At 34.9% G+C, this 24,192-nt stretch overlaps 3 protein-coding genes and 1 non-coding gene across 8 annotated transcripts; 1 reads left to right on the forward strand and 3 right to left on the reverse strand.

The window, feature by feature from the left end:
* Positions 1–4,956: 4,956 nt before the first annotated feature.
* Positions 4,957–5,667, reverse strand: LOC112419459 (uncharacterized). The gene has a single exon (XM_024777178.1). The coding sequence runs from the start codon at positions 5,665–5,667 to the stop codon at positions 4,957–4,959; it is 711 nt and encodes a 236-aa protein (XP_024632946.1).
* Positions 5,668–11,663: 5,996 nt separating this feature from the next.
* Positions 11,664–13,284, reverse strand: LOC11419123 (E3 ubiquitin-protein ligase RDUF2). The gene has a single exon (XM_003597342.4). The coding sequence runs from the start codon at positions 13,086–13,088 to the stop codon at positions 12,021–12,023; it is 1,068 nt and encodes a 355-aa protein (XP_003597390.1). The 5' UTR covers positions 13,089–13,284; the 3' UTR covers positions 11,664–12,020.
* Positions 13,285–15,404: 2,120 nt separating this feature from the next.
* On the forward strand, positions 15,405–21,252 carry LOC11422669 (rRNA-processing protein UTP23 homolog). 5 transcript variants are annotated; one of them, XM_039830862.1, is made up of 8 exons: positions 15,405–15,606; positions 16,191–16,350; positions 16,452–16,642; positions 16,727–16,807; positions 18,419–18,539; positions 18,737–19,051; positions 19,960–20,022; positions 20,851–21,252. In XM_039830862.1, the coding sequence occupies exons 3-8, from the start codon at positions 16,452–16,454 to the stop codon at positions 20,935–20,937; spliced, it is 858 nt and encodes a 285-aa protein (XP_039686796.1). In that variant the 5' UTR covers positions 15,405–15,606; positions 16,191–16,350; the 3' UTR covers positions 20,938–21,252. The 5 variants fall into 5 exon arrangements, with proteins under 5 accessions (XP_039686796.1, XP_039686797.1, XP_024633218.1 ...); XM_039830863.1 differs by having other exon boundaries at positions 16,260–16,350; XM_003597344.4 differs by lacking the exon at positions 15,405–15,606 and adding an exon at positions 15,844–15,995.
* Positions 17,095–17,166, reverse strand: TRNAG-UCC (transfer RNA glycine (anticodon UCC)). The gene has a single exon. It is a non-coding gene; the product is annotated as a tRNA-Gly (tRNA).
* Positions 21,253–24,192: the final 2,940 nt, after the last annotated feature.

Below are 24,192 nucleotides of genomic sequence, written 5' to 3' on the forward strand. Positions count from 1 at the left end.
GGCTCATGCCCTGGAATGCCTTGTCATTCAAATTGTTGGGGGCTTATGCCCCGGAATGCTTAGTCATTCAACCCGTTGAAATTAGTACCACGTTGTTGTTGTTGTAGATGTTGTTGAGCGAGTTGGTGTTGTAGATGTTGTTGAGAGAGTTGTTGTGGTTGATGTCGTTGAGTGTTGTTGAATGAGCTGTTGTAGTCGTTGATAAATACTGATGTGTCGTTGTTGTTGATTGGATTAGTAAGTGTTATTAAAATTGAAGAAGTATGAATATTATCATTGGGTATATGTTGTTAATTATGTTATTTAATTAAGTTGATGATTTATATATATATATATATATATATATATATCTATTATTATTGTTTGTGAATCTCACCCCTTCTGCTTGGAATTGTTGCCCTTCGTATGGGTAACTTGCAGGTATTGAAGAATATTAGAAGTGGTGGCTCAAGTGTCTTAGGGCTCTGATACGTAACGGGATGGGATATCGTTGTCATGTTTTCATTCCTTATGTATCATTATGAACCTGCTGATATTGATTTTAATCATTAAAGATATTTTGTTGAGGCCAAGTGCCAAGGATTTATTTGAAGGATGTTTAATGTTGAAAATTATTCCCGCTGCGATGAATTGATATGTTTTAATGAACTATTATTTAATGAATAGCATTTTATCCTATTCAAGAATTTTTGAAAAGCAGTGTAACACTCCGTTGTTGATTTAACTCTGATTTTACTTATTAATATGACTGTTGGGAAGTCGGGGTGTTACATCGCGCCTCCGCCATAACACCGGTGACCTCACGTTTTAATCGTCGGCGGCGGCGCACCGGCGACATCACGTTGCAACCTTCTCTGCAACTTTTTTTTTGTTTTCTTTCCTTTTCCCTCTGTTACTTTTACTGCGATGGAGACATCAGCCGTTATGAAAGTAAAAGGGTCGTTAGCATCAGCGACGTCTTTAATCGGAAGCAGCACATTTGTACAAGCTGAAAAATAACTCCAAGACCCATTTTCGAAATAGATGTGAGGCTGATAGTAGGGATCGTAGTGAGGGTATTTTGTATAATTATGCATATATGTTGGACGTTTGATATGGAGAGTACGGTTGCACATGAACAAATGAAAAGAAACAAAGTGAGAGGTGGGGGGAAGAGTATAGTTATATCTGAAAGTTTCACAATTTCTGGATTAAAACAGTTTGTAGAGATTATTGTCTCTAAAAACACAATTAGGAGTAGCATTACCACTGTGATACTCAGGAGGACTTACAATCTAAAGCTCAAACTCAAACCATTTTCCTTTGTTCTGAAATTAGATCATTTTTTTGGGCTTCAATGGATCACCATCACAGTTAGGTATTGGCAATAAATCACAATCCTGAAGTTCTGTAGTAGTGAAAGGAAATATGATACCACAACTAAATGAAGGAATGATGGGTATGAGGATAGGTGTTGGCGGCGGTGGTGGGGCAGAAAGGACAGGTTGAAGGAAGGGAGACGGAAGAGACAAGAGAGGGTCAAAGACAGAATTTTGCTGAGTGTGTTTGTGTGTGGGGCCACTTAGCCACATGTCAATTTTGTGTGTGGTGGTCTAAAGTGTGTATGCCAGCTTAGAATGTCCATGTATCAGGACTCAAGAAATAATGAAACATGAAGGTTTGGGTAATGGACAGAGAACGTATTGGTACGCGTGAAAGGTTTTACCATTAGGTTGATAATCCATCAAAAACTAAGGATAAAATTAATAAAGAGTGAATAGGATTGGATTAGGGTTTGGATCCTCTTCGATGAGAATTTCACATGATGTTGTCCAGTGTAGATCTGAACTTTTAATTACATTTTTAATAATCATTAATGCCTGCAATGAAAAAAATTAAGTGGCCTAGATTCCAGAGAACACTTTAACAGGAGAGAATCTTCTCCCGTTTTATTATATCATATCACCCTATCACGTGTATCAAACAGGTCGTAAATTGAAATAATTACTTGAGAGTTAATTTTTTTTTGACACAAACAAAACTTATCTCATTTCATTAAAAATAATAGTAGCAATAAAACTTGGAATTACATCAAAAATATTGTGTGAAGCATGAGATAAAGCTGTCTTTGCAAGAGCATGAGCGCTTCCGTTTGCTTGACGCCTAGTAAACACAACTTCATGGTTGTTAAAAATTTGGAGTAAACTTCTGCAATTTTTAACTATTAACCCATACTCCGAATGATTCACATTATTGGAGTGCACATCATCAACTAACATCTTGCAGTCTGATTCAAAGATAACCCTTTGATGACCCAATGTTGTTATCCACTTGAGGCCTTGATGCAGCCCCCAAGCTTCACTCTCCGCCGGAGACATAGAAGCCTTTAAAACATTTGTCATAGCCCCAACAAACCGTCCTTCACTATCACGTAAGATCGCTCCCATGCTAATTGTCTGATCAGTGGTGGAAATTGTTGCGTCGATATTGCATTTTAACAAACCAGCCCTGGGAGGCTACCAAATTGTGGCATGTGTCTACTGCTGAGTCATGGTGTGAGTTTGATGTACTCGTCCAGCACATTACCAAGCATTGAGCACTGCTTGTGCACGCTGCAAAATCTGATCGGGTGATTCAATTTTGTTTTCCCACAATTTCAAATTTCGTCTTTTCCATATACTCCAAGAAGTCATAGAAAAACTCACCAATTGCTTCAGTGATAATCTCTGCCACATGCGAGCGAGTGAAAACATCACCAAAGCTTTCAGCCCCATCCATCAATTCTTCCAACAAAGACCAAAGATTTACTTTCCTCCAACATGTAATACTATCCGCACAAACAAGAAATAGGTGCCAATTATATTATGTATAAGACTGACAAATTACACAATTTGAAGTGCACACCACTCCTTTACAATTCAGTCTTTGTCTATTCGGTAGACAATCCCTTCCAAGGCGCCACATAAAATGCTTAACCTTTGGAGGAATCGGTAGAGACCACAACTTATTCCTATCACCTTCTACTTTCCACTCATCTCTATTAATCAACACATCTACACAAACACGGTATGCATTTTTAACTGAATAAACACCTTTCTTATCAAACCTCCAAATAATTGCATCATTTTGCTCACAGTGAAGTAAAGGGATTTTAAGAATTTCATCAACATCCCTCAAATTAAAATTATTCCTAATCAACGGTTCATTCCAAGACCTAGTTTGAGCATCAATTAAATGACTTACAGTGGCGGTTGCTGCAGGTTGGATTGTTAGAGTTGATATATTTGGATTCGCCTCATTTCAGAGCCAAGGAGAATGCCAAATCGGAATACTTGAACCATCACCAATTCTCCACTGGTAACCTGTTTTCAAAAATATTCGAGAAGACCATATGCTACGCCAAACATAACTAGGATTGTGTCCCAAAGACGCTCCTAAAAAATTCTCATTCGTAAAGTATTTAGCTTTGAAGATTCGAGAGACCATAGCATCCGGGTTGGTTAAGAAATTCCAACATTGTTTCCCCGACATTGCTAAATCGAAACCATGGATATGACGAAAGCCCATTCCGCCCCATTCCTTCCTCATAGTAAGCCTTTCCCAACTCATCCATCGAATACCCCCACGCCCCTCATTCTTCATACCCCACCAAAAAGAATTCAGCATTTTTTCAATGTCATCCGCTATAGAATGAGGGAGAAGGAACACACTCATGCAATATGATGGAATAGCTTGAGCCACCGATTTAATCAGAACTTCTTTCCCCGCTTGGGATAACATCTTACTACTCAAACCAGAAATACGATTCCATATACGATCCTTGATGTAATTAAAAATGGATTTCTTACTTCTGCCAATCATAGAAGGGAGGCCCAAATACTTCCTAATGCCTATACCCTCTGAAACCCATAACATGTTAGAAAGAGTATTCTTCTTAGTGACTGGAACATTACGGCTAAAATAAATTTCAGATTTCTGCATATTAATAAGTTGGTCAGAAGCATTTGCATAAGTATCAAGAATGTCTTTCAGAGCCCGAGTTTCATTTTCATTTGCTCTAAAGAATAAAAAACTATCATCAGCAAAGAGAAGATGACTAACAGTCGGAGCTCTCTTACATACCTTCACTCCATGTAAAATATTATTTCTCTCAGCTTGCTTAATTAGTGTCGACATGCCTTCAGCACAAAGAATGAAAAGATAAGGTGAAAGTGGATCACCTTGCCTTAATCCTCTTCCTGGATAAATTGGACCCACTCTATCATCATTAACAAGAACATGATAACTGACCATAGTGACGCTCATGCGCATCCATTTAATCCAAATAGGATTAAAGCCCATCTTCTCCATAATGCTAAAAAGATAGTTCCAGTCAACACGATCATATGTCTTACTAATGTCAATCTTTAACGCTGCCTCACCCTTAATACCCCAAGTCTTACACTTCAAATAATGAATTATCTCTAAGGCAATGAGGATATTATCGGTGATTGTCCTTCCTGCAACAAAACCAGATTGTTCGACTGAAATGCATTTGTCCAAGACTCTTTGTAATCTATTTGCCAAAGTTTTGGCCAAAATTTTATACACCACATTACAAAGAGATATCGGTCTAAGATCCCTCATAGTGCGAGGGTGATCACATTTGGGGATTAGAACAATATTAGTATCACCAAGCGCAGTTGGAAGATTACCTTCATGAAGCCATCTGCGACAAGCCGCCACTACTTCTTCACCACAAAGAGTCCAAAATCTTTTGTAAAATGTAGGGTTCAAACCATCAGGTCCAGGGGCCTTATCAGACTGCATTTGAAAAATAGCATCACGAAATTCTTCGTCAGTGAATGGAGCTATGAGGAATTGATTATCTTCTTCATTCAAACATTCTGCCACAGCCTGCATTACTGGTTCCTTTACACAACTAATGGCTGTAAAAATATTGCTAAAGTATTCCATACTCAAATTACAAAGGCCCTCCTATGAACTAATTTCCACATCTTCATCATTAAATAACTTTGTAATTTTATTCTTTTGTTTTCGTGAAGTGGCAGCTGCATGAAAAAACTTAGCATTCATATCACCATCCTTCATCCAAAAAATCTTAGCTCGCTGTTTCCAAAAAGTATCCTCTTGTATAAGCAAAAGATTCAACTTTTCCTTCAAAAGAACTATCTCACCATCGGTCTCCACATCACCCAACCCTTGTAATTCTTCAATTATGTCCTTGCACTTTTGAATGTCCTCTTTGTACCTCTTACGAAGTGAGCGTCCCCACTGGTCCAACTCCTCTGTACAATGCTGGAGTCGTGTGATCATTGGTTCATTCACATCATGAAACCAGCCGTCATGAACCACCGAATCCAACTCAGGTTCAACAAGCCAACTATTCTCAAAGCGAAATTGTCTCTTTTTGAAATCATAGAATTTTTGTTCAGTGCAAAGGAGGATAGGGGAATGGTCAGATGCACCCGTTACTAAATTTTTAAGTAAGCACTGAGGGAACATAGTCATCCAGGAATTATTAACCAAAGCCCGATCAAGTCTCTCTTCAACAACATGATTCGATCCCATTCTTCTAGACCAAGTATATGTGTGTCCTTGCATAGGCATATCAATTAAGCCACAGTCATTAACAGCTTCTCGAAAACCACTAAAGAGCCATTGTGGATGTTGAACTCTTCCACGCATTGAGAGTTAACTAAAGCTGTTTTTAAATTTATTAAGTGGCGATGGATGAATTATTGAACTTTTTGTTCCATCAAATTTCATATCATAGACATCAAATAAATACTTGTAGATTTTAGTTTAAAACATTTCTTTAGCCACCCTTCTAACATCCTGTACACCCTTCAAAATTTTCATTTCATATGTTCGAATTATATATTTTGAAGCGTTTTATTTTATACAATTTTGAAAATTATAATTTGAAAAAACTCACAACTCCAAGTGTTTTCCTATTAAATCACTGTAATGCATGTTTCAAAACTTTTTAGAAAATATAATCCAAAAGTGAACTTAGCATTTTAGATTTTATAATCCAAAACATGATTAACTCTCCATCATACCAGGTTTTAATCACAATGGTGGTTATATGTCGATACATTTCAAATTGTATAATAAGAATAAATAAAATATGTGTTTGGATTATATAATTTGAATAGTATCCGCATAGAGAACATGTACTTGTGCAGAAAGCACACTTATTGGTAAAGGGTTGCAATGCGATGATATCGTCCAACTTCACTTCAAGAATTACACAATGTGTGGTGGTTTGGGTTTTGGGTGGTTTGAGAGAATTTTACGGCTAAAACTCATAAAGGTTAAATGAGGGGAGGGTTCTGAATCATACTTATATATAGGCATGTTTCGGATTATATAATTTGAAGCGTGTTTTTTAAGGTTCAGATTATATAATCTAAACATGACATAATTGTAAGTTTGAAGGGTGCACAAAGAGGACAGATGGTGGGAAAATAAAATCTCTTTTAGTTTACCGATAATGAACCATATCAAGTCCCACCAATAAAATTAAGGCTCGCTAATAATGTTTTATGTACAAATAATGGAATATTGTTACTTCCACCCCCTTCTAAACATATTCCAACCCTCTATACCAAGACTCATACAGTTGTTTAGCCTTTTAGACTGTTTCAAACGTTATATTGAACTTTAGTAAAAAAAAACGTTAGGTTGAACAATATCAAATTTTTTTAATATTGAAAAAAAAATCTTTTATGTTGTTTATCATAATAAAAATTAATTTTATTAAAAGAATCAGTCATGAAAATTGATTTTTGGTAGAAGGTGTTCTTTGGTTACAAAAAAGTTCAAAAAAATTCATACAAAAATTGTAACAAATAGTATTTAAGTGATTGTATTCAACGTTACCATAGTGATGAGAAGGTTGTGGTTTTTCTTTCTTAAAAAGTTGTGTACGTTTCTACTTGTTGTTGCATTCAACATTACCATAGTAATGAGATTGATCTTGATGAGAATGTAGGAGATATTGTTCCTCGATGAATCTTATGTGTTCTTCTATACCTTATGCGATCTTTATTTTTTTAAGTATGTTTTAGACTAATTTCATCGTTTTGTTTTAATATTTTAATGAGTTTTTAAATTGTGTCCTGTTATTTTCATCTAATCTTTCATAAAGGAAATACTTGATCAAAAACTTTGTTGTCTTTGTTGTCTGATCATTCCAACTAGAAATGTGTCATTGTGATGGTGATTGATAGTGGTGGAGCCACTCATGGCTCAGGGTGCCACCCCAAACCCTAAAAAAATAATTTTTAATAGGTATATATACAAAAATTATAGTATGATTTTATATTATATATTTTTTGTTGCACTAGAAATAACAATCCCGCAGCGTGTTCCAGTGGGGTGGACAAACGGTCGGTTTCTGTCGGCGACGGACCGAAACCACCAATTCGTTTGAACCCACGGTTGCAGTAACTACACCCATTCCCGTCCGTTTTTGCATTCGGTTTCGTCGGTTTGCGGTTTCAACGGGTGACGGTTTTCTCGGATGGTTTCTATCGGTTATAGGTTTGAAAACAATTTTTTTTTTCGAGTTCAGAATGATAAGGGATAGAGAGAAAGACTAAAAAGAAAAATGCTACTTTTCCAATACAAGGAACCATTGTTTGCTTAAAAGTGTTGGTGATTCGGTAAAGGTTCAACTTTTTAGAGATGAAGCAAATCTCATGAACAAATCAGTCAAGCTCTAGATTTAGAGAAAAAAAATACAAATCAAAGAAGATCAGTCATATTGCATAATCTCTTTTTAAATCCGTCAAAGAAGAAACATATTTGCCAAAGAAGCAACAAATCTGCCTTGGAAGATGACACATGCAAGTTGGAGGTCGAAGGAGACAAACAAAAGCAATTACACTATCACGCTCATAAAAAAATATTTTTGAAGGAACACTCATCAATTGTTGTTGTGTTGTGAACATGGTGAGAGGTGAGGTTAGGGGAAGAAACATTGAAACTTACTTTTTTAAACTCACACCGTTAATGAAAAAATGGGAAAGAATAATAAAGTTGAACAAGGTGGAAAGCCCACAATGAATGAATTTTAGTGTAGTTTAAAGTTACGCTAATATTAGTTTTAAATTTTTATTAAAGCATTCAAAATTTAGTACTATAAAAATGAACTAAAAAACATTATTTATCTACACTTCTCAATGATCTATGAGAGACACAACTGGCTTTTGTGAGGCTTAAGACACATAGAATGGTCATGTCACCCAACAAAAGTGCAGAAATCCTTTAAACTTTGAATAAAAATGAATATATCAATTCAATGTAATCCCATGTCGGACGGTTTCGGGTTACCCATGGGTTCAGTCTAGACATCCGGACTCGACCATAACAGTCCACACAGAACCCGTTTTAACCCACTCGAGTGTCCATTTTTTCACTCGGTTTTAGCGGTTTCGGGCGGGGGTCTGGTTTTTGTCCACCCCCGGCTAGGCAAGCGTTTTGGTTGCATTATGTCTCAAGATCGACTCATGCTTTGCCACTTTTTTAATTTTTTACGATTCTTTTTTAAAAAAAATAAAGGCTAAAATATGGTTTTAGTCCCTGCAAATATGTTTCGTTTTGGTTTTAGTCCCTGTAAAAAAAAAAATTGTTTTTGGTCCCTGGGACTACTTTCAAAAACAAAAAATTTTGCAGGGACCTTTTTTAGAAATAAAATATTTTGCAGGGACCAAAAACTAAAAAATTGGTTCAGTTGTAATGTGTCACGTATGCAAATCATCACAAAAGTGGGGTCAGGGACTATTTTCAAAAACAAAAAATTTTACATGGACCAAAAACAATTTTTTTCTTTTACAGGGACTAAAACCAAAACGAGGCATATTTGCAGGGACTAAAATCATATTTTAGCCAAAAATAAATTAAAACGGCCATCAAGATTCAAACTGGTGCACACTGCTGCCTTCAAAAATTCTTTTCCACCAAGGTAACAACGTTTCAAAGTTTGATTTTGCTTTTAATAATATATATTAACAAAGCACAATTTGTTTTATAATAAAAATTAATAGCCACTAAATTAACTAATATAAATTCACACACATTACAAAAATTGGCCCACTCCAAACATTATTTCTAACTCCGCCACCGCTGATTGAAGTTAATTCTGAGGCGTATCCCTCAATAAAACCAAAACATTTTTTTTTTTCAAATTAACTTATAATAAAACATGGAGGTACTCTCTGTCTCTTCACCCCTTTTTTATAAGATTTCTTTATAAAAATTGCGGATATTAAGAAAAGTTGTTACCGGTCTTAGTTTTTAGTAAGAGAAACTTCACCTTCTCTCTAAGCTTTCTCTCTCCTTCACTCATCGAGAAGATGTAGTTTTAGGTCATTTTTTGATTTAAAATCATCATTCTTCATCTTTTTTCCCCTTACTTTTGATCTAAATAAGTAGTTTCACATTTATCAAGTTTGTAATTTTGTGTTTTTTTTCTTCGTGATATCGCCGTCTGAGCGCGGCACAATGTTGTTTGTCGTCTTGTACGGTGTTGTTTAATTTCGCCTCTTGTTGCGGTGTTTCTTGGTTCCTGTTGAAAGATCAGCTTCAGCCAATTACATATTCAATCAATGATTTGGGCATCAACGTTGCAGATGCAGAAGCATGTAGATTCTGGTGACTTAGATTTTATCATATTATTTATAGGCATTTTGTCGTTATATGTTATTAACTTTGGTGTTTAAGTTTGTTCACAAATTCATCATTTACGTTTTTAGCGATGTTGAACATGTTATTGCATATGATATACTATATTAATTTGAATGAATAAATATTGTTTTGTTATTGCATATGATATACTATATTAATTCATATGTTCAACATGTTGAAGTAATCAATTTGTTATAAATGTATGCATGTTTTACCAAGGTGTCCTTTTGGTATATATGTATTTAAGGCCAAATACTATTTTTGATCTTTTAAATTTGACAAGAATACTGGATTAGTCTTTAAGTTTTTTTAAGTTTTAAATAGGTCATTTAAGTTGTTAATTTAATGCACCTATTTGAAGTTTTTAAAGTTTCAAATAGGTTAATAAAAGGGTAACGGTGTAATAAATTAACAACCTAAAGGACCTATTTGAAACTTAAAAACTTAAAGAATTAATTCAGTATTTTTGTCAAACTTAAAGGACTAGTAAAGGTATTTGACCTATATTTAAGGTTAGCTTTTCATATTTTAAGACACATTAATAGTAGTATTAACTTCCCCTTTATGGATAGAGACAAAATAATAATTGTAAATGGTCTTATAATTAGGGACAATATGACACATATATTTCATTCCATATGTGCTCTAAAGACACCATGATAGGTGGAACCTTTTAATCTAACTTTTTGTATTTTGCGATTAACCAGTTTTTTTTTTTCGAACATCGGAACCTACATGTATTATGCATTTGTCTCTATCAACTGAGCTAAACTTGTTGAGACTCAATTAACCAATTTATTGGTTATTATAAAAGACTGGTACCGACAATAAACTTATATCGTTATCGAGATTACTTGATGATCAAAATACCTTTTTTTAATATGTGTAATTTAATTAAATTTTGGTTATGTAGTGGTAGGAAATGGTTCAACTATAAGTTAGCCGAACGCCTAAACCAGGCGTGCCAAATTCATAGATTAATCGACTAGTTGGAGTGCGAGACAGTTGTTAGATTCAATACTTCCAAGTTCCAAGCAACAATTTGTGAACAATGTTTAGCAAAGTCCTTATGAATATGTTCTAGAAATGTCAACAACAGTATATGCAGTTACAACGACAGATGAAAAATCAGAGAGGCCCCCTTTTGTTGAAAGGTTGATGCCAACTAGTCAAGTAGTTAAGGGTAAGGCTCAATCAAACATTTCAGAACCAAAAGAGTAAAGCTAAAAGCCAAGGAACATGGAAAACAACCTTTATCTTTCAGCAACTACTAGGTCCATGATTAATTAAGCAAGTAGGTGTTAAAAAAACATAGACAGAGAGGATGGACAAAATCATGAAACGCATGGTTTATGGAGTGTCAATGTGTCATCATGCTCTAGCCACCAACCCGACCACATTCCCAACAAGCACCATCTAGAAATTAGAATCCAAATGCTAGCTTCCAAGTTCCATTCCAACATTAAATGAAAATCCAACTTATATGGTCATAGAAGTTGGTCTTTTTTAGGTTGCTCTGAATTTATAACCAATATTAGTAGTACTAAAATAATAATAATTTTGTTATTGTTTTTTTTTTAGCAAAATTTTGTTATTGTTGATCATGTACAACTTGCATTGCATTTGCATCACACACCCAACACTCCTCTCTTTATAATATTGGTGTTCTTGTCTAGAATACAATCCTAGGGTTTCACGGAACTGAATTATCTCCTGCCTTTTTTGTGTAACCCCCTCTCCTTTTCTGATCTTTTTTTGTGTAACCCCCTCCTTTTCTGATCGAATGGTTGATTGGTTCATAAATGAACAAAAGACAACATCAAAGAGATAGAAAAAAGGTGAATAAATGGTTAAGATTATGGCAGGACAAATAACATGAGAAAAATAGTATAAGATATCGAATATTTGCCTTAGAAGCCAAGTCTTCCCTTTATAGTGTTATGTAATCTCTCTCATCTATTTCACTAATACCAAACACAAATGTAAAGTAATTCTTGTAAAGAATGTGTGTATTGGGTATAACATGGTCATCAGATTGGATACAACATTAACAAATCTTAGAGGGATTCTTACAAAGAATGTGTGTATGACATAATACTACAAAAACATTAAAAGAATCAACTAAATTTAATTAACAACAATAAAAACTAAATAAGCATCACTTATAGCTTCTTTCCCAACTATATATGTTTGTTGATCAGCAAGAACAACAATCCTTATCTTGCACCCTTCAATAATCATCTACTAAACTTAATTATAGCACAATTTTATGCTATTTACATTAAGAATTTAAAATTTAAATGAATAACTTGCTTTCAAGTTTTAATCCAAACAAAACCAAATCATTATTCTTCTGTAACCCAAGTTCTGCTTCTTCTTCTTGAGCTTCTACGAAACAACGAACCAGAAAAGCTACGATTTAAATTAACATTCCCAAAAAACGACAAAAAATTTCGAAAAATTCTCCTAATTCCACGTCTCTCTCTAACTCTATTACTTCCCACAGTCAAAGAAATTCTTCTAGAATCTTCGTTTGAATTGTTACCATCCATCTCCGTGTAAACAATCGGTAACTGAATCTCACCGGCTCTCCGCCCACCGGCAAATCTTCCAACAGCAAATCCACCTCCCGGTAACCTCCATATTGTCAATCCAACCGCTTCTTCATCAATCTGACCGGAAATTCTACTCTCCGACGCGTTTTGATCGGACGGTAACTCGTGCCGACACACCGGGCACGAATTTCGCATTGAAAGCCATGGGAGAATGCAATCGGAATGGTAAAGATGATTACACGGCATCTTACGCGCTTCAGAACCTAGCTCGAATTGTTCTTTGCAAACTGCACAGTGAATTTCGGATTCCATTTCTGAATCGGTGATTTCAACTGTTGGTATTGACTCTATCGCCGCCTTTGACGCCGGTGGATTCTCCGACCTTCCGAAACCGTTGATTTCAATTTGAGAGAATTGCTCTAACAACCGATCGAAGCCGGAACCGAGTAATAGCTCCGACATGCTTGGTGGAAGTGGACGTAGATCGGTGCCATTACTGTCTTCATAGTATAATTCAAAACTACTTGTATTCCCCTCGCTATCACCCCCGCCGGCGTCTGCACCGACACCGGCGGTGGTGTCTTCTCTAGGTCCACGGAGAACGATCACCGGATTAAAAGGCGAACGGCTGCCGCCGGCGTTACGACGTCTGCGGCGGGAGGTTTGTCTTCTGGAGGACTGAATTCCGTCGGCGAAAAGAGAAACCGCCGGTGATTGACCGGCGTGAATCTCTTCAACGAAGCCGTTTTGGCAGTGAGGACAAACAACGTTGTTTTGGTTCAAGATGTGAATGAAACGTGTGCAGCTGTAGCACCAAAACGACGTCGTTGAGGATGGTGTTTCAGTTTCCGAGTTCATTTAGTTTTTTTTTTTTTTTGTTGACTCGGAGAGGAAATGAAGTTTTTTTTTTTAGTAAGTGGGTTGAATGATAAAGGAAGAAAGGTTCAAATATAAGGGGGTTAGAGAAAGAGGAAAATTTGAAGTACGCGTTTTTCAACTACGAATACCAAGACTAGGAGACCTACTATAGTGTACTGTGTATACACTGTCTATGCTGGAAAATACATGGCAATTTCTGATTTTATATTTGTATAGTTAATTGATTAAATGGCTTGATTGAGTATCAATAATTGAATAAAGAAGTACTAGGAAAATGAATCATGGGACCAGTTGGAATGGAATGAGTTGGGAATTAGGATATGGCAGGCAGCAGGCTCTTGAGATGATTAGGATTAATTTTTTTTTACACTAGGATTAGGATTAAATAGAGTTGATTAATTAAATATTTTCATTGTTGAAAACTGGGGTGAATGAAACTGTGGATGACCCCTAGCTAATGGAATGGATGAAAAAAATACATAAAAAGAGAGAAGGAGATGTCAATTTTGATTTTGATTTTGAAGGTTGAAATGGAAACGGTGAGGTGGAGAGAAATGAGACAAGTGGCAAGGTTTGTTCATTCATTATTTACCCCATTAAATAAATTGACAAATGAATAAAAAAAAAAAAATTGATCTCTCACAATTTGTATTCCTTCTAATTCTATATTTCACACAAAAATATTTATTAATCTCCAACATAACATTTTTCTATAAGGATATAGTCCCTTGGTTGAAATAAGTTAAAATTAATAGATAGACTTGTAATTTATATCTCGTATAAAAATATTAGAGACTAATTTTGATTAATTTTTTTTGGAAGAAGCCAAAAATATATATATCAATATATAGAAAAAGAGTTGCGTCTCGTGAGCATAACTCAGTTGGTAGGATATTGCATTATTATATGCAGGGGTCGGGGTTCGAACCCCGAACACCCCACTTATTCACCGTGGCGGAGCCCTCCATGGGCTCGGGTGGGTCACGGCCCATCCGGAAAAATTAAAAAATCAACGATTATAGGTATATTTTGCGAGATTTTATGCAATTTTGTGTTGGTTTTATGTTTTGGTTGATCCAAATTCCCGCAAATTGTAGAGGTCCACCCGAAAAATTTAAATAATTCAATTATAGGTCTAATTTGCGAGACTTTAAACAATTTTTCAATAGTTAATTTTAGTGGCCCACCCAGACATTTTTTTCTGGCTCCGCCACTGCTTATTCACCTTATAAGGTGAATTCTAGCCACTAGACTACCGACAAAAAAAAATTGCAAAATGAAACAACATAGTCTAAATTAAGTATAAGATGTGTCTAATAGAAAATCAGAAAAAGTTAAAAGAGTTTTACAAGATAGACAAAACAAAAATCCAAAAGTCATCAACAACATGATAAGTTGGAATACCCTAGACAAACATATTAATGCACAAAAAATGAAGATCTAAGAAGAGTTGGGCCTGGAAGCCTTGAACAAAGTATGAAGTTTCACCCTATCAATCAATCAATTTAGCGTTCAAATTTTTTTTTTTGTTTTGTGAAACCCGTAGGTTCCGCTCCTTCCAAATTATTCGGTTTGTAAACCAACATATCTAGTTAGTTACCAACCAAATTAATCGAAAACATAGTTAAATATCATTCCTAAAAAGATGAGAGTCACAAATTAAATAGCATGCATACTGACATCAGAGGGGTGCACGCTCGAAATCACCAGCCATCGCATAACACTCCTAATAAAATCACAATCCCAAGATAATAGTCCCGCAAATGCACGGTTCTACTGAGTAGTAAAAAGTATCGATCCTACATGGAGTTTTAGTGATTACCAATCTAATATGGTAAAGAGGAATGTTTGTTTGATTAAAAACTCATAAATTATAGTGTCATAGGATTGTGGTTCTAATCATAACGATAAATCGTTGACATTCCCCATCCATCCTCTGTTGTATACTAAGTTTGTTCCTAAGGATTGAGTTTAGGGATCCATCATTAAATCATTCACACAATCCCAAAGACTAGAAAAATTTACTCAGACATGATCATAATAGACAAGAGATTGTAAGATACATAAAAGTAAATGAAGGAATGAAAACAAAGCGATAAAGAACTTGATATATCCTTGTCAAAAAAGAACTTGAAATATAAATTGTCGGAAATGTAAAATACAGAAAATAGTGGAAAAAAGTAAAGGAATACAAGTAAAAAATAAAAGCTTAAGAAAATTTTAGGATTCTCCTTTCAACTTTGTAGTAAGTTTACACGTATAAAGAAGTAAGTTTACAAGTATGAAGTGATTCTCTTTCATAAATGAAGTCTATTTACAAACTAAAATCATACACAATGCATTAAATTTGAGTTACAAGCCATAAAAAGAGAATTTCAAAGATTTGTAACAACCAATTTGGTTCGATACAAGGCACACGAGTCGTGTGCCTCAACGCACAGATTGTGCTAGTCCTTGACCTTAAAAATTATGATTCGTAGTTAGGCACACATACCAGGTACTAGGATGCACGGGTCGTGAGCCAGCCACTGCCCTTTTGAAATTGTTTTAAATTAGTGTTTATCGTAAAATTTTTAGCTTGGTAATTTATAGGTATTCGATTTTGCTTATTGGTTGTATATTCAAGAGATGAATGTGAATTTCTTTGCAAATATTTGACGTTGTTTTGCATATAAAATAAAAATATTTAATAAAAACACTAAATTAATTTGATATGTTTGAAAATAGTTATGAGTTTTCAAAACTTTCTCACATGGATGTATGAAAAATTGATTCTTCATATATATATATATAAGCACATTAGAGTGTGACACAAATATTGATCGAAACAAACTCGATTCCGTTCCGGTAAAGCGACGTCGTTTAACATTACTCTAGTTATCACAGGTTTGCTTTATTCTTTTCTTCATCTTTCATTGAGCCATGCTTTTTTCCTTTCTCATATAAATTATCATTTTTTTCCAATTTCATTTATCCGATTTCTGCATGTTATCCTTCGGTAATTACCTCCATTCCTTTTTGGAATTGTTTCAAATCAGCGTTTCTCTGTTTACCATCTCTTGTGTTGTTTCTTCTCTTTAGGTTCTTTGAGCTAAGGTGCAAGGTCAATATTTGAGGGGGTTCAAAAAGTAAATTATATTGGATTTACAGGTATTTTTGTCCAGTTCAGGGGTTCACTTGAACACCCTCAACATAGTGTAGCTCCGCCCCTGCCACTACCCATTGAGATTTTTCGCATAAGGTATATTATGAAAGAACTTGTTATTATCACTGAACACCAAACTTCAAATTTAGTTTCTTTGTTGTTTAATTTAAACACCCTTTTTTGGTTTTTTTATGTAGATGAAAGTTAAGAAACAAAAGAGACATAGGAAGAGTTTGACGTTTTACACTGCATGTTTTGGTTTTCGGAAACCTTACAAAGTTCTATGTGATGGAACATTTGTTCATCACCTTGTTGTCAATCGTATAACACCTGCTGATACTGCTCTTGCCAATATTCTTAGTGCCACCGTCAAGCTCTACACAACAAGGTTTTTGTTTTGTTTTGGGTGCTTTTGTTTTTGTTTTGATGTTTTTTGTGTTGTTGATTTGGGTTTTGGATATTGCTGATGTAGATGTGTTCTAGCGGAGTTGAAACGGCTTGGTAAATCATATTCGGAGGCTCTTGATGCAGCTAATAATCTTATAATTGCAAGGTCAAACCATGTTCTATCATCGATATACGCGTGCATGTTTCTGATGTAGCGCATATGCTTTTAAACTAAGTCTGTTTGGATTGATTTATCTACTGATATAAGCACTTTTTACAAAAACAACTTATAGCTTACACGAAGACAATTAACTTTATTTTAGCTTTTCTTATAGAAATTTGTTTTTTTCCATTATTTATATCAAGGATTACTTACACATGAATAGAAGGCAAGTGGGCAACAAGCTGCGCCACTAGGCCTTTTTGGATGGCAAAACCAATCCTAAAAGATTATGCGTTTGCCGGGAGTCAAACCCGGGTCTATTGCTTGGAAGGCAATTATCCTAACCGTTGGACTACAAACGCTTGTTACAGGAATCAGTTATCTATAATCGCTTATCATGATAAGTGTTTTTGCTATAAGCTGAAAATTAAGCTGTTTATCCAAACAGGGCTTTATTGTTTTTAACAAATTTTTCGTGTGTCATTATGATAGATGCTAGATGTGCATGATGAATGATACCGGATCGAGTAGGCTGACACCCTTTAAATGTGAATTTATCATACCAATTTTATTTAATAGAGGGGTCAAATGGGTATCTTCCGAATAATTCGATCAGCATGTTTGGGTGATGTAGTTTTGGAAGGCTAGGTTAGGTTGGGTTAGTGTTGTTAAATGGTGGCCACTGGCAATTGTGGAGTTTTTGACAATTTCCGTAGGCAATTTGTGAAGGGGTTCTTGCCATGGCCGCACCGTAGGCTGCAATGACATCTTTATATGACAAATTTTTTCCCTTTTCCCATATTCCACCATTGGCAACACTATGTTAGGTTGATAAAACACAAATTTGAAGAAAATGGGTTTGTCTAATTCAGTCCAACAAGTTTTTGTTAGACACAAAGCAAGACTTCCTTTTGCCTCAACAAAGAAACAACTTTGAAGTTTCAGAAGAATCTAAGCATTTTAAATCCTTTAGGTTTTCATTTATTCTTGTTGCTCATATTTGAAGTTCTTTCTAATTTTTTTCTACCCCTAATATTGTTATTTGGTAAGGAAAGCCACCTTTAGCTCCTCGCCCAATTGATTAATCATCAGTATAATATTGTGGATCGCCGAAACCACTTATATCGCTTAAATAACTTCCTCATCCAATGCCTTCTCACTTTGGCCCATTGGTTTCAACTTTTTGAAACCTGGACAAAGCAGGATTCCTTTCGGAACCAATATTAATAGGATGGCCTCTTATAAGACTATTCTTGTCCCTTGGAATTATAAACTTAAAACCATTGTTACTTGATACCCTCATTGAGTTCTGTTATACATTATAATTGCATTGAGAATTAAAAATTTATAGACCCATATACATGTAGATCTAACCTTGAGGGTACCCAAGTTGAATCACTTTTTTGACTGACTGAAATGACATGTTAAAAAGCTGCCTAATGTGAAGAATTGAAGCTGTTTTTTTAGCTTCTTATGTCTTAATGATCATTATCTAATATTCGATTAGTCCACTAGACTGGAAAGGATCGTTGTTTTTTGGGTTGAGATATTTGAGCACAAGTATTGCTGTGTGATGTGATGGTTTTATAATTTGATCTAAACTCCGATTTGCAGATGCGAGCATGACAAATGTGCGAGGGCCGATTCCTGCATCATGGAGGTTGTTGGAGAAAATAATTCCGAGCACTTCTTTGTTGCTAGTCAGGACACTGACCTACGGAAGAAGTTGGAAGAGGTTGGAATATTATTTTGTAATGTTAATTGTGACAATTTGATATGTTTCTGGCACTTTGTAAACATGATAAAATGTTATTTGCATCAATGGCATGTTCTGTGCCAGTGAAATTCTGCGTATTTACATCTAAAAATTTGTTGACTTTGTGTAAATTTGTCCCGTTGTACATATGTTTAGTTTTTATCTGCTTGTTGCAGGTACCTGGTGTGCCTCTCATATTTGGTCTCAGAAATGCTCTTTTCCTCGAATCTCCATCTGCATTTCAGAAGGAGTATGTCAAAACTTCTGAAGAAAGACGATTGCATATGACCGATAAAGAGTACCAGATATTTAAGGATAGGGCTATGAAAAGATTGGCCGATGGTGAAGCTGATAATTCCAACGCTGAAATAGTGGAAAACAATGATTTAGGAGATTCGATTGCAAGTGCACAGGCAATAAAAAGAAGCATAATTTCAAGGAATCATAATGGCGTCAAGGATAAACCTCAGTTCAAGAGAAGAAAAGCAAAGGTTATATTTTAATTTTGTGTTGTATCTTTTTTCTTGATTGGTTATTGATTTTCATATATCTAAACATATATAGGCTTATAGCTTACCATTTTGTTTGTAGCTGATAGTGGTAATGAGAGAAACATATAGGAAATTTAGAAATTGAAGGAAATGATTTAACTTGAGAGAGATGGTCTATTATTCTGAGATATTTAGCTGATTATAACAGTAACTATGTAACTGAATATTTTAGGCACATAATGCTGACAGAACTAAAAGACTCCAGCTTGAACTACCACATGGAAGTGATTGTTAACTAACTGGCAGTATTTTTTTTTGTGGATTAAACAAGTTGGTAGCAGCCAATTAGCAATTAATTGTTCATACAGACTTGATAAATTTTTGCCACAAATTAATTTCTTTTTCTCTCTTACTTGCAGCACTTGATGCAGTTTGTTAAATTTTCTATATCATGATGAACTGTGGGTTAGTAAAATAAAAGAGCTATGGTTTCTCTCCCTCCATTTATTCTATGTTATTCTACAATGATTTTGTAAAAGTGAAAATATGGTCATGTTAACGGGTGTTTGGAGGGTACCTATAAAATTTGTTGCATTTGGAAAACATTTGATGGGTCAAATAGTTAAGAACATTTATTGATCATGATGTCCCAGAGTTAGATTTTTCTGCACATGTATTATGTTTTGATTTTAACGTTCTATGATGTTTTCTTGAAACTTAAATATAAACATGTTCATATGTATGCTGGGATGTTTCATATTAATTTATTGTTTCTAACAGTTATTGTATTGATTATGACGTAATTTGATCTATTTAGCCAACCATACTTGGTGGGATAATATTTGGTGGTTGTTGTTGTAACAGTTGTATTGTGTCACTTTTTGATGATATTGCTGTGAACTTTGCAGGGTCCAAACCCACTTTCGTGCAAGAAGAAGAAAAGTCGTGAGAACCAAAATAATCCTACGAAGGTAGGGTTGTTGGCAAAATTTAAATGTATTTACAATTTGAACATGAAAACACTAATCTGTTAACTTAGGATTAGATTTTAATTCATTGTCGGATTAAAGCTTCATTTATTGCTTAAATTTACAACTGCATAGGGTGTCCATTGTCCAACTCTTTATATTATGTGCTGACATATGATTAAATGATAGTGTAAAAAACGTCACACTATACACCCCTGCATTCTACCATGTGCTAAAATTCAACTTGATATTAAAGAACAGGCACTAGAAAGATTGAGATCGTTTGATCAATTGGTCACGTATGCCCTAATTTCATCTTAAGGACCAAATCTCCTAAATAGCTAAGCTGTATGGTGAAAATTTCGGTTGTTTTTGTCTCTAATAGTTTTAGTACTTGGACCGAAGGTGGGTCATGACACAGCAGCTAAAAGTTACTGCTGTCTGACTCGAATCTCGGGAATCAGATTCAGTCTCTTACAAATGCAAATTAAGGCTGCTTATGGTAGGTCGACAATAGTTCCGACCCTCTGCTAACCATGTCTTTTTCAAAATATTGTCTAACCTGAAAATGTGAATTCTGTAATGTTAGTTTCCTTTTCAATTTTAGATAGCATTGACTGTTGCAACTTTGCAAAACAGTTTAGATGCTATATACTTAGCTGTTCTGGTTTTGTTTATGCATGCGCATTAAACGAATTCCAAATCTCTTAGTTTAGTTCAGCTATTGTATAGTATATAGCATATTTTAAATGTGTTTTATCTGCTGGAAGTTATATTTTGCAAGCTTCTTACTGATCTGTTAGATGTTTCCTTGACTTGACTCTTATGTAGGAAACCAAAGGAGACAACACAGTGAAGAGAAGCAGGAAAAGGAAGAGGTCACAGAAAGGAAAAAAATCAACAGAAACAGACAGTTAAGTAGGTCGTTAGGTATAATGGATTAGCTCCTCGAATGAGTTTAGAGAGAATGCCAAATTTTAATTTATGTTGGCATGGGAAAGTACGCTAGTTGTATTTTGTAATTTTATCATACTATGTTTTTATTTGGCCATCAAAATACAGGCAGCAAAAGTGATGAGATTATTGATTTGGATCAATATTTGAGGCAACGATGTTAAATTATTAAGCTTATAATTTATCAAAGTTATCGGTAATGTTGAGTCGGTAATGTTGACTCAACATTACCGATAACATCAATGCTAAGTCTGTAAGGAACTTTAGATTCCATTACTACTGTCTCGGTGTTCATCACAATGGCACGTTATAGTTAAGTAACTCATATTTTACTTAATGGTAAGAATTTTATGAAACCCTCCGATCACCACACTTATTTATTTGAACTCAATTTTATTTTATTAATATTAATTTATTTTAATTAATATAAGTATTTAATAAGAGTGAACCATCAATTTAGTTCCTGAATTTTCACGGGTCGGTCAAATTCGTCCCTCAATTATGCGAAATATCAATTTAATCCCTGAATTTATCGAACGTCCATCAAAAAGGTCCCTCCGTTAACGGGCTCCGTTAGCCATGCTGACATGTCGCCTTGCATGCTGTGCTGTCTTGTACGCGTGGCAAGAAGGAAGTCACGTGTTCAGGGACGAATTTGATTGATTTGGAAAAAGTTCACTTTTCATTTTTCAATTTAATTTTTTCGTGCTTTTCTCATTTTGCCCCTGCATTTCATATTCCTCCTTCTTCACATTTTACTCAAAAACATCCTTGACTCTTCTCCTTCCCGCTAAAACGTTCTCCATTGTCACCCCTCCAAAATCATCATCATCTCCATTGATTGGGTTAGATGGATGCTTTCTTAAGGGGTATTATGGAGGGCAACTTTTGTCTGCTGTGGGACAAGATGGAAATAACCAGATTTATGTCATTGCTTATGCCATTATGGATGTGGAGAATAAAGATAACTGGAAATGGTTTTTGGAATTACTACATAAAGATCTTGGAAATTATGAGCATAATGGATGGAACTTCATCTCAGACATGCAAAAGGTATGAAAAACCATCTTAGTCTTTTTCTCATTCATGTTATGTCCCTTTTTTGCATGCATACTGATGTATAGTAATAGCTGAAAATGTTATAGTTTTAGAACTGATGTTATAGTAAGTAAAATAATGCAAGGACTATTTTGATATTTATTAATATATAATTCAGGGACTATGTTGGTAGTTAGAAATATAATTCAGGGACTGTTTTGATAGTAAGTAGTATAATTCAGGGACTACTTTGATGGATAGTGATATAATTCAGGGAATATTGATTCTGTAATTGTTAAAATTGGCAGGGTTTGATTCCAGCTATGCAAGAAGCGATGCCAGGGGTGCCACATAGATATTGTGTAATGCATCTATGGAGGAACTTCACAAAACATTGGAAGGATAAGGAATTGAGAGGGGTGGTATGGGAGTGTGCAAGGGCAACAATTAGTATATTAATTGAATGACTGATAAGATTGATTCTGTCATGATTTTATGGACTAATTTGATTGAATTTGAAATTTCAGAGTGTTGCACCAAGGAGGTATGGCCTTAGAGGACCGATTCCTTCAGCTGATAAGCCTAAGAATACACCAATGAGGGGTCCTGCACCAGCTCATCCAACTCCTGCTTATGTAATTTCTCAGACTTATGACTTATTACCTATGACTTTTGCCTATGTAATATTTCAGTTTCAATTTGTGTGTTCTGTAATTTCAAGGATCAATTTGATATATGATTAAAATATTCAGGGACTTATTTGATGGTTTTTATTATGATGTGAGGATGTATTTGAAGGTTACATTTCTGAATCATCTTCAACCTCTTTTCATAACCATTAAACTTGCAGCTTGAAGATGAAGCTCGACTTTCCCATATTCCCACCCCCCATCATTTCAGATTCAATTTCAAGCGTTTTGCTTCAAGAAATTTTGTGGATTTTGGCTTCAATACAAAAAAAATTAGGGTTTTAAGTTTTTTGAATTGAGGAAGAACTGGACCACTTATTATGGGAGGAAATTTAGGTGATATTAGAATGTAGATTATAGATTGTGTAATTAGGGTTCCAATTTTATACAATTGGGGAAGACAAAGTCGTTGGGGAAGAAAAGAGTTGTTTAGGAAGAAATCAAAAAAATTTCTGCAAATCAATCAATTTAGTCCTTCAAAATGTTTGGAATTATCGGCTAAATTAGTCCCTGCCTACGTGGCGTATGACATGTAAGAGGTTAACGGCCACGTCAGCCCCGTTAACGGCCCGTTTGACCAGAAGGACTAAATTGATTGACAATTAACAAATTCAGGGATTAAATTGATATTTCGCATAATTGAGGGACGAATTTGGCCGACCCGTGATAATTCAGAGACTAAGTTGATGATTCACTCTATTTAATAATATAATATATTTAGTTTACTTAATTTTACGATAGTGCTATATACAGCGAATGAATAGTTTATGTTCGGGTTAAACATGACACAATGGTAAAAGAGTATTGTGAAATTCTACTTGGTTAAAACGGTACATGATCCCACTTTATACCCCTATGGTGCTGTATGTATTTCATACATTCATTTTAGTGAGATATTTTGCCTGTACCATGATTGTGAAAATTAGAGTGACAAAACAAAATCCCACCCAAAACAGTGGTGGGTATAACCTATTGGTGACACAACAAAACATCCTACCAAGCACACGTGAGGTTCACCAGGTGCATGCACGATTAGTAAATTGTATGTTATATATGGTCCATTAACCAATTGTCTCAACTAATAATTATTTTATGTAGTGAACAAATCATAGAAGCAAATTTATATGGATTACGAAACCACAAGAAATAGGTAATATAAATCAGTAGTACCTATTAGAATGGGAGCCACAGACCACAGATGGCGTTTTAAATAATATTCGCAATGATAAATTTCCAGTGATGTAATTCAATATGACTGAGACAGATGCAATGATTGATTTTAATCCAGTTTTCCTCAAAGTTAATTTCTTCTGTGGAGATAGCTTAAAATGCAACACAATTTAAAGCAGATTATTGTTTTCTTCAATAGTTATGCCCCATGTTTCTTATAACACAGGCTGCAATGTGCTTAGAAATTGAGAGTGTATAGACACTTTAAGGTGGCTTGTGTATTAAGAAAAACTGACAAGTACTACCACTATTATTAAACTTA

The sequence above is a fragment of the Medicago truncatula genome, chromosome 2, assembly GCF_003473485.1.
Source record: "Medicago truncatula cultivar Jemalong A17 chromosome 2, MtrunA17r5.0-ANR, whole genome shotgun sequence".
Classification (NCBI taxonomy): Eukaryota; Viridiplantae; Streptophyta; class Magnoliopsida; order Fabales; family Fabaceae; genus Medicago; species Medicago truncatula.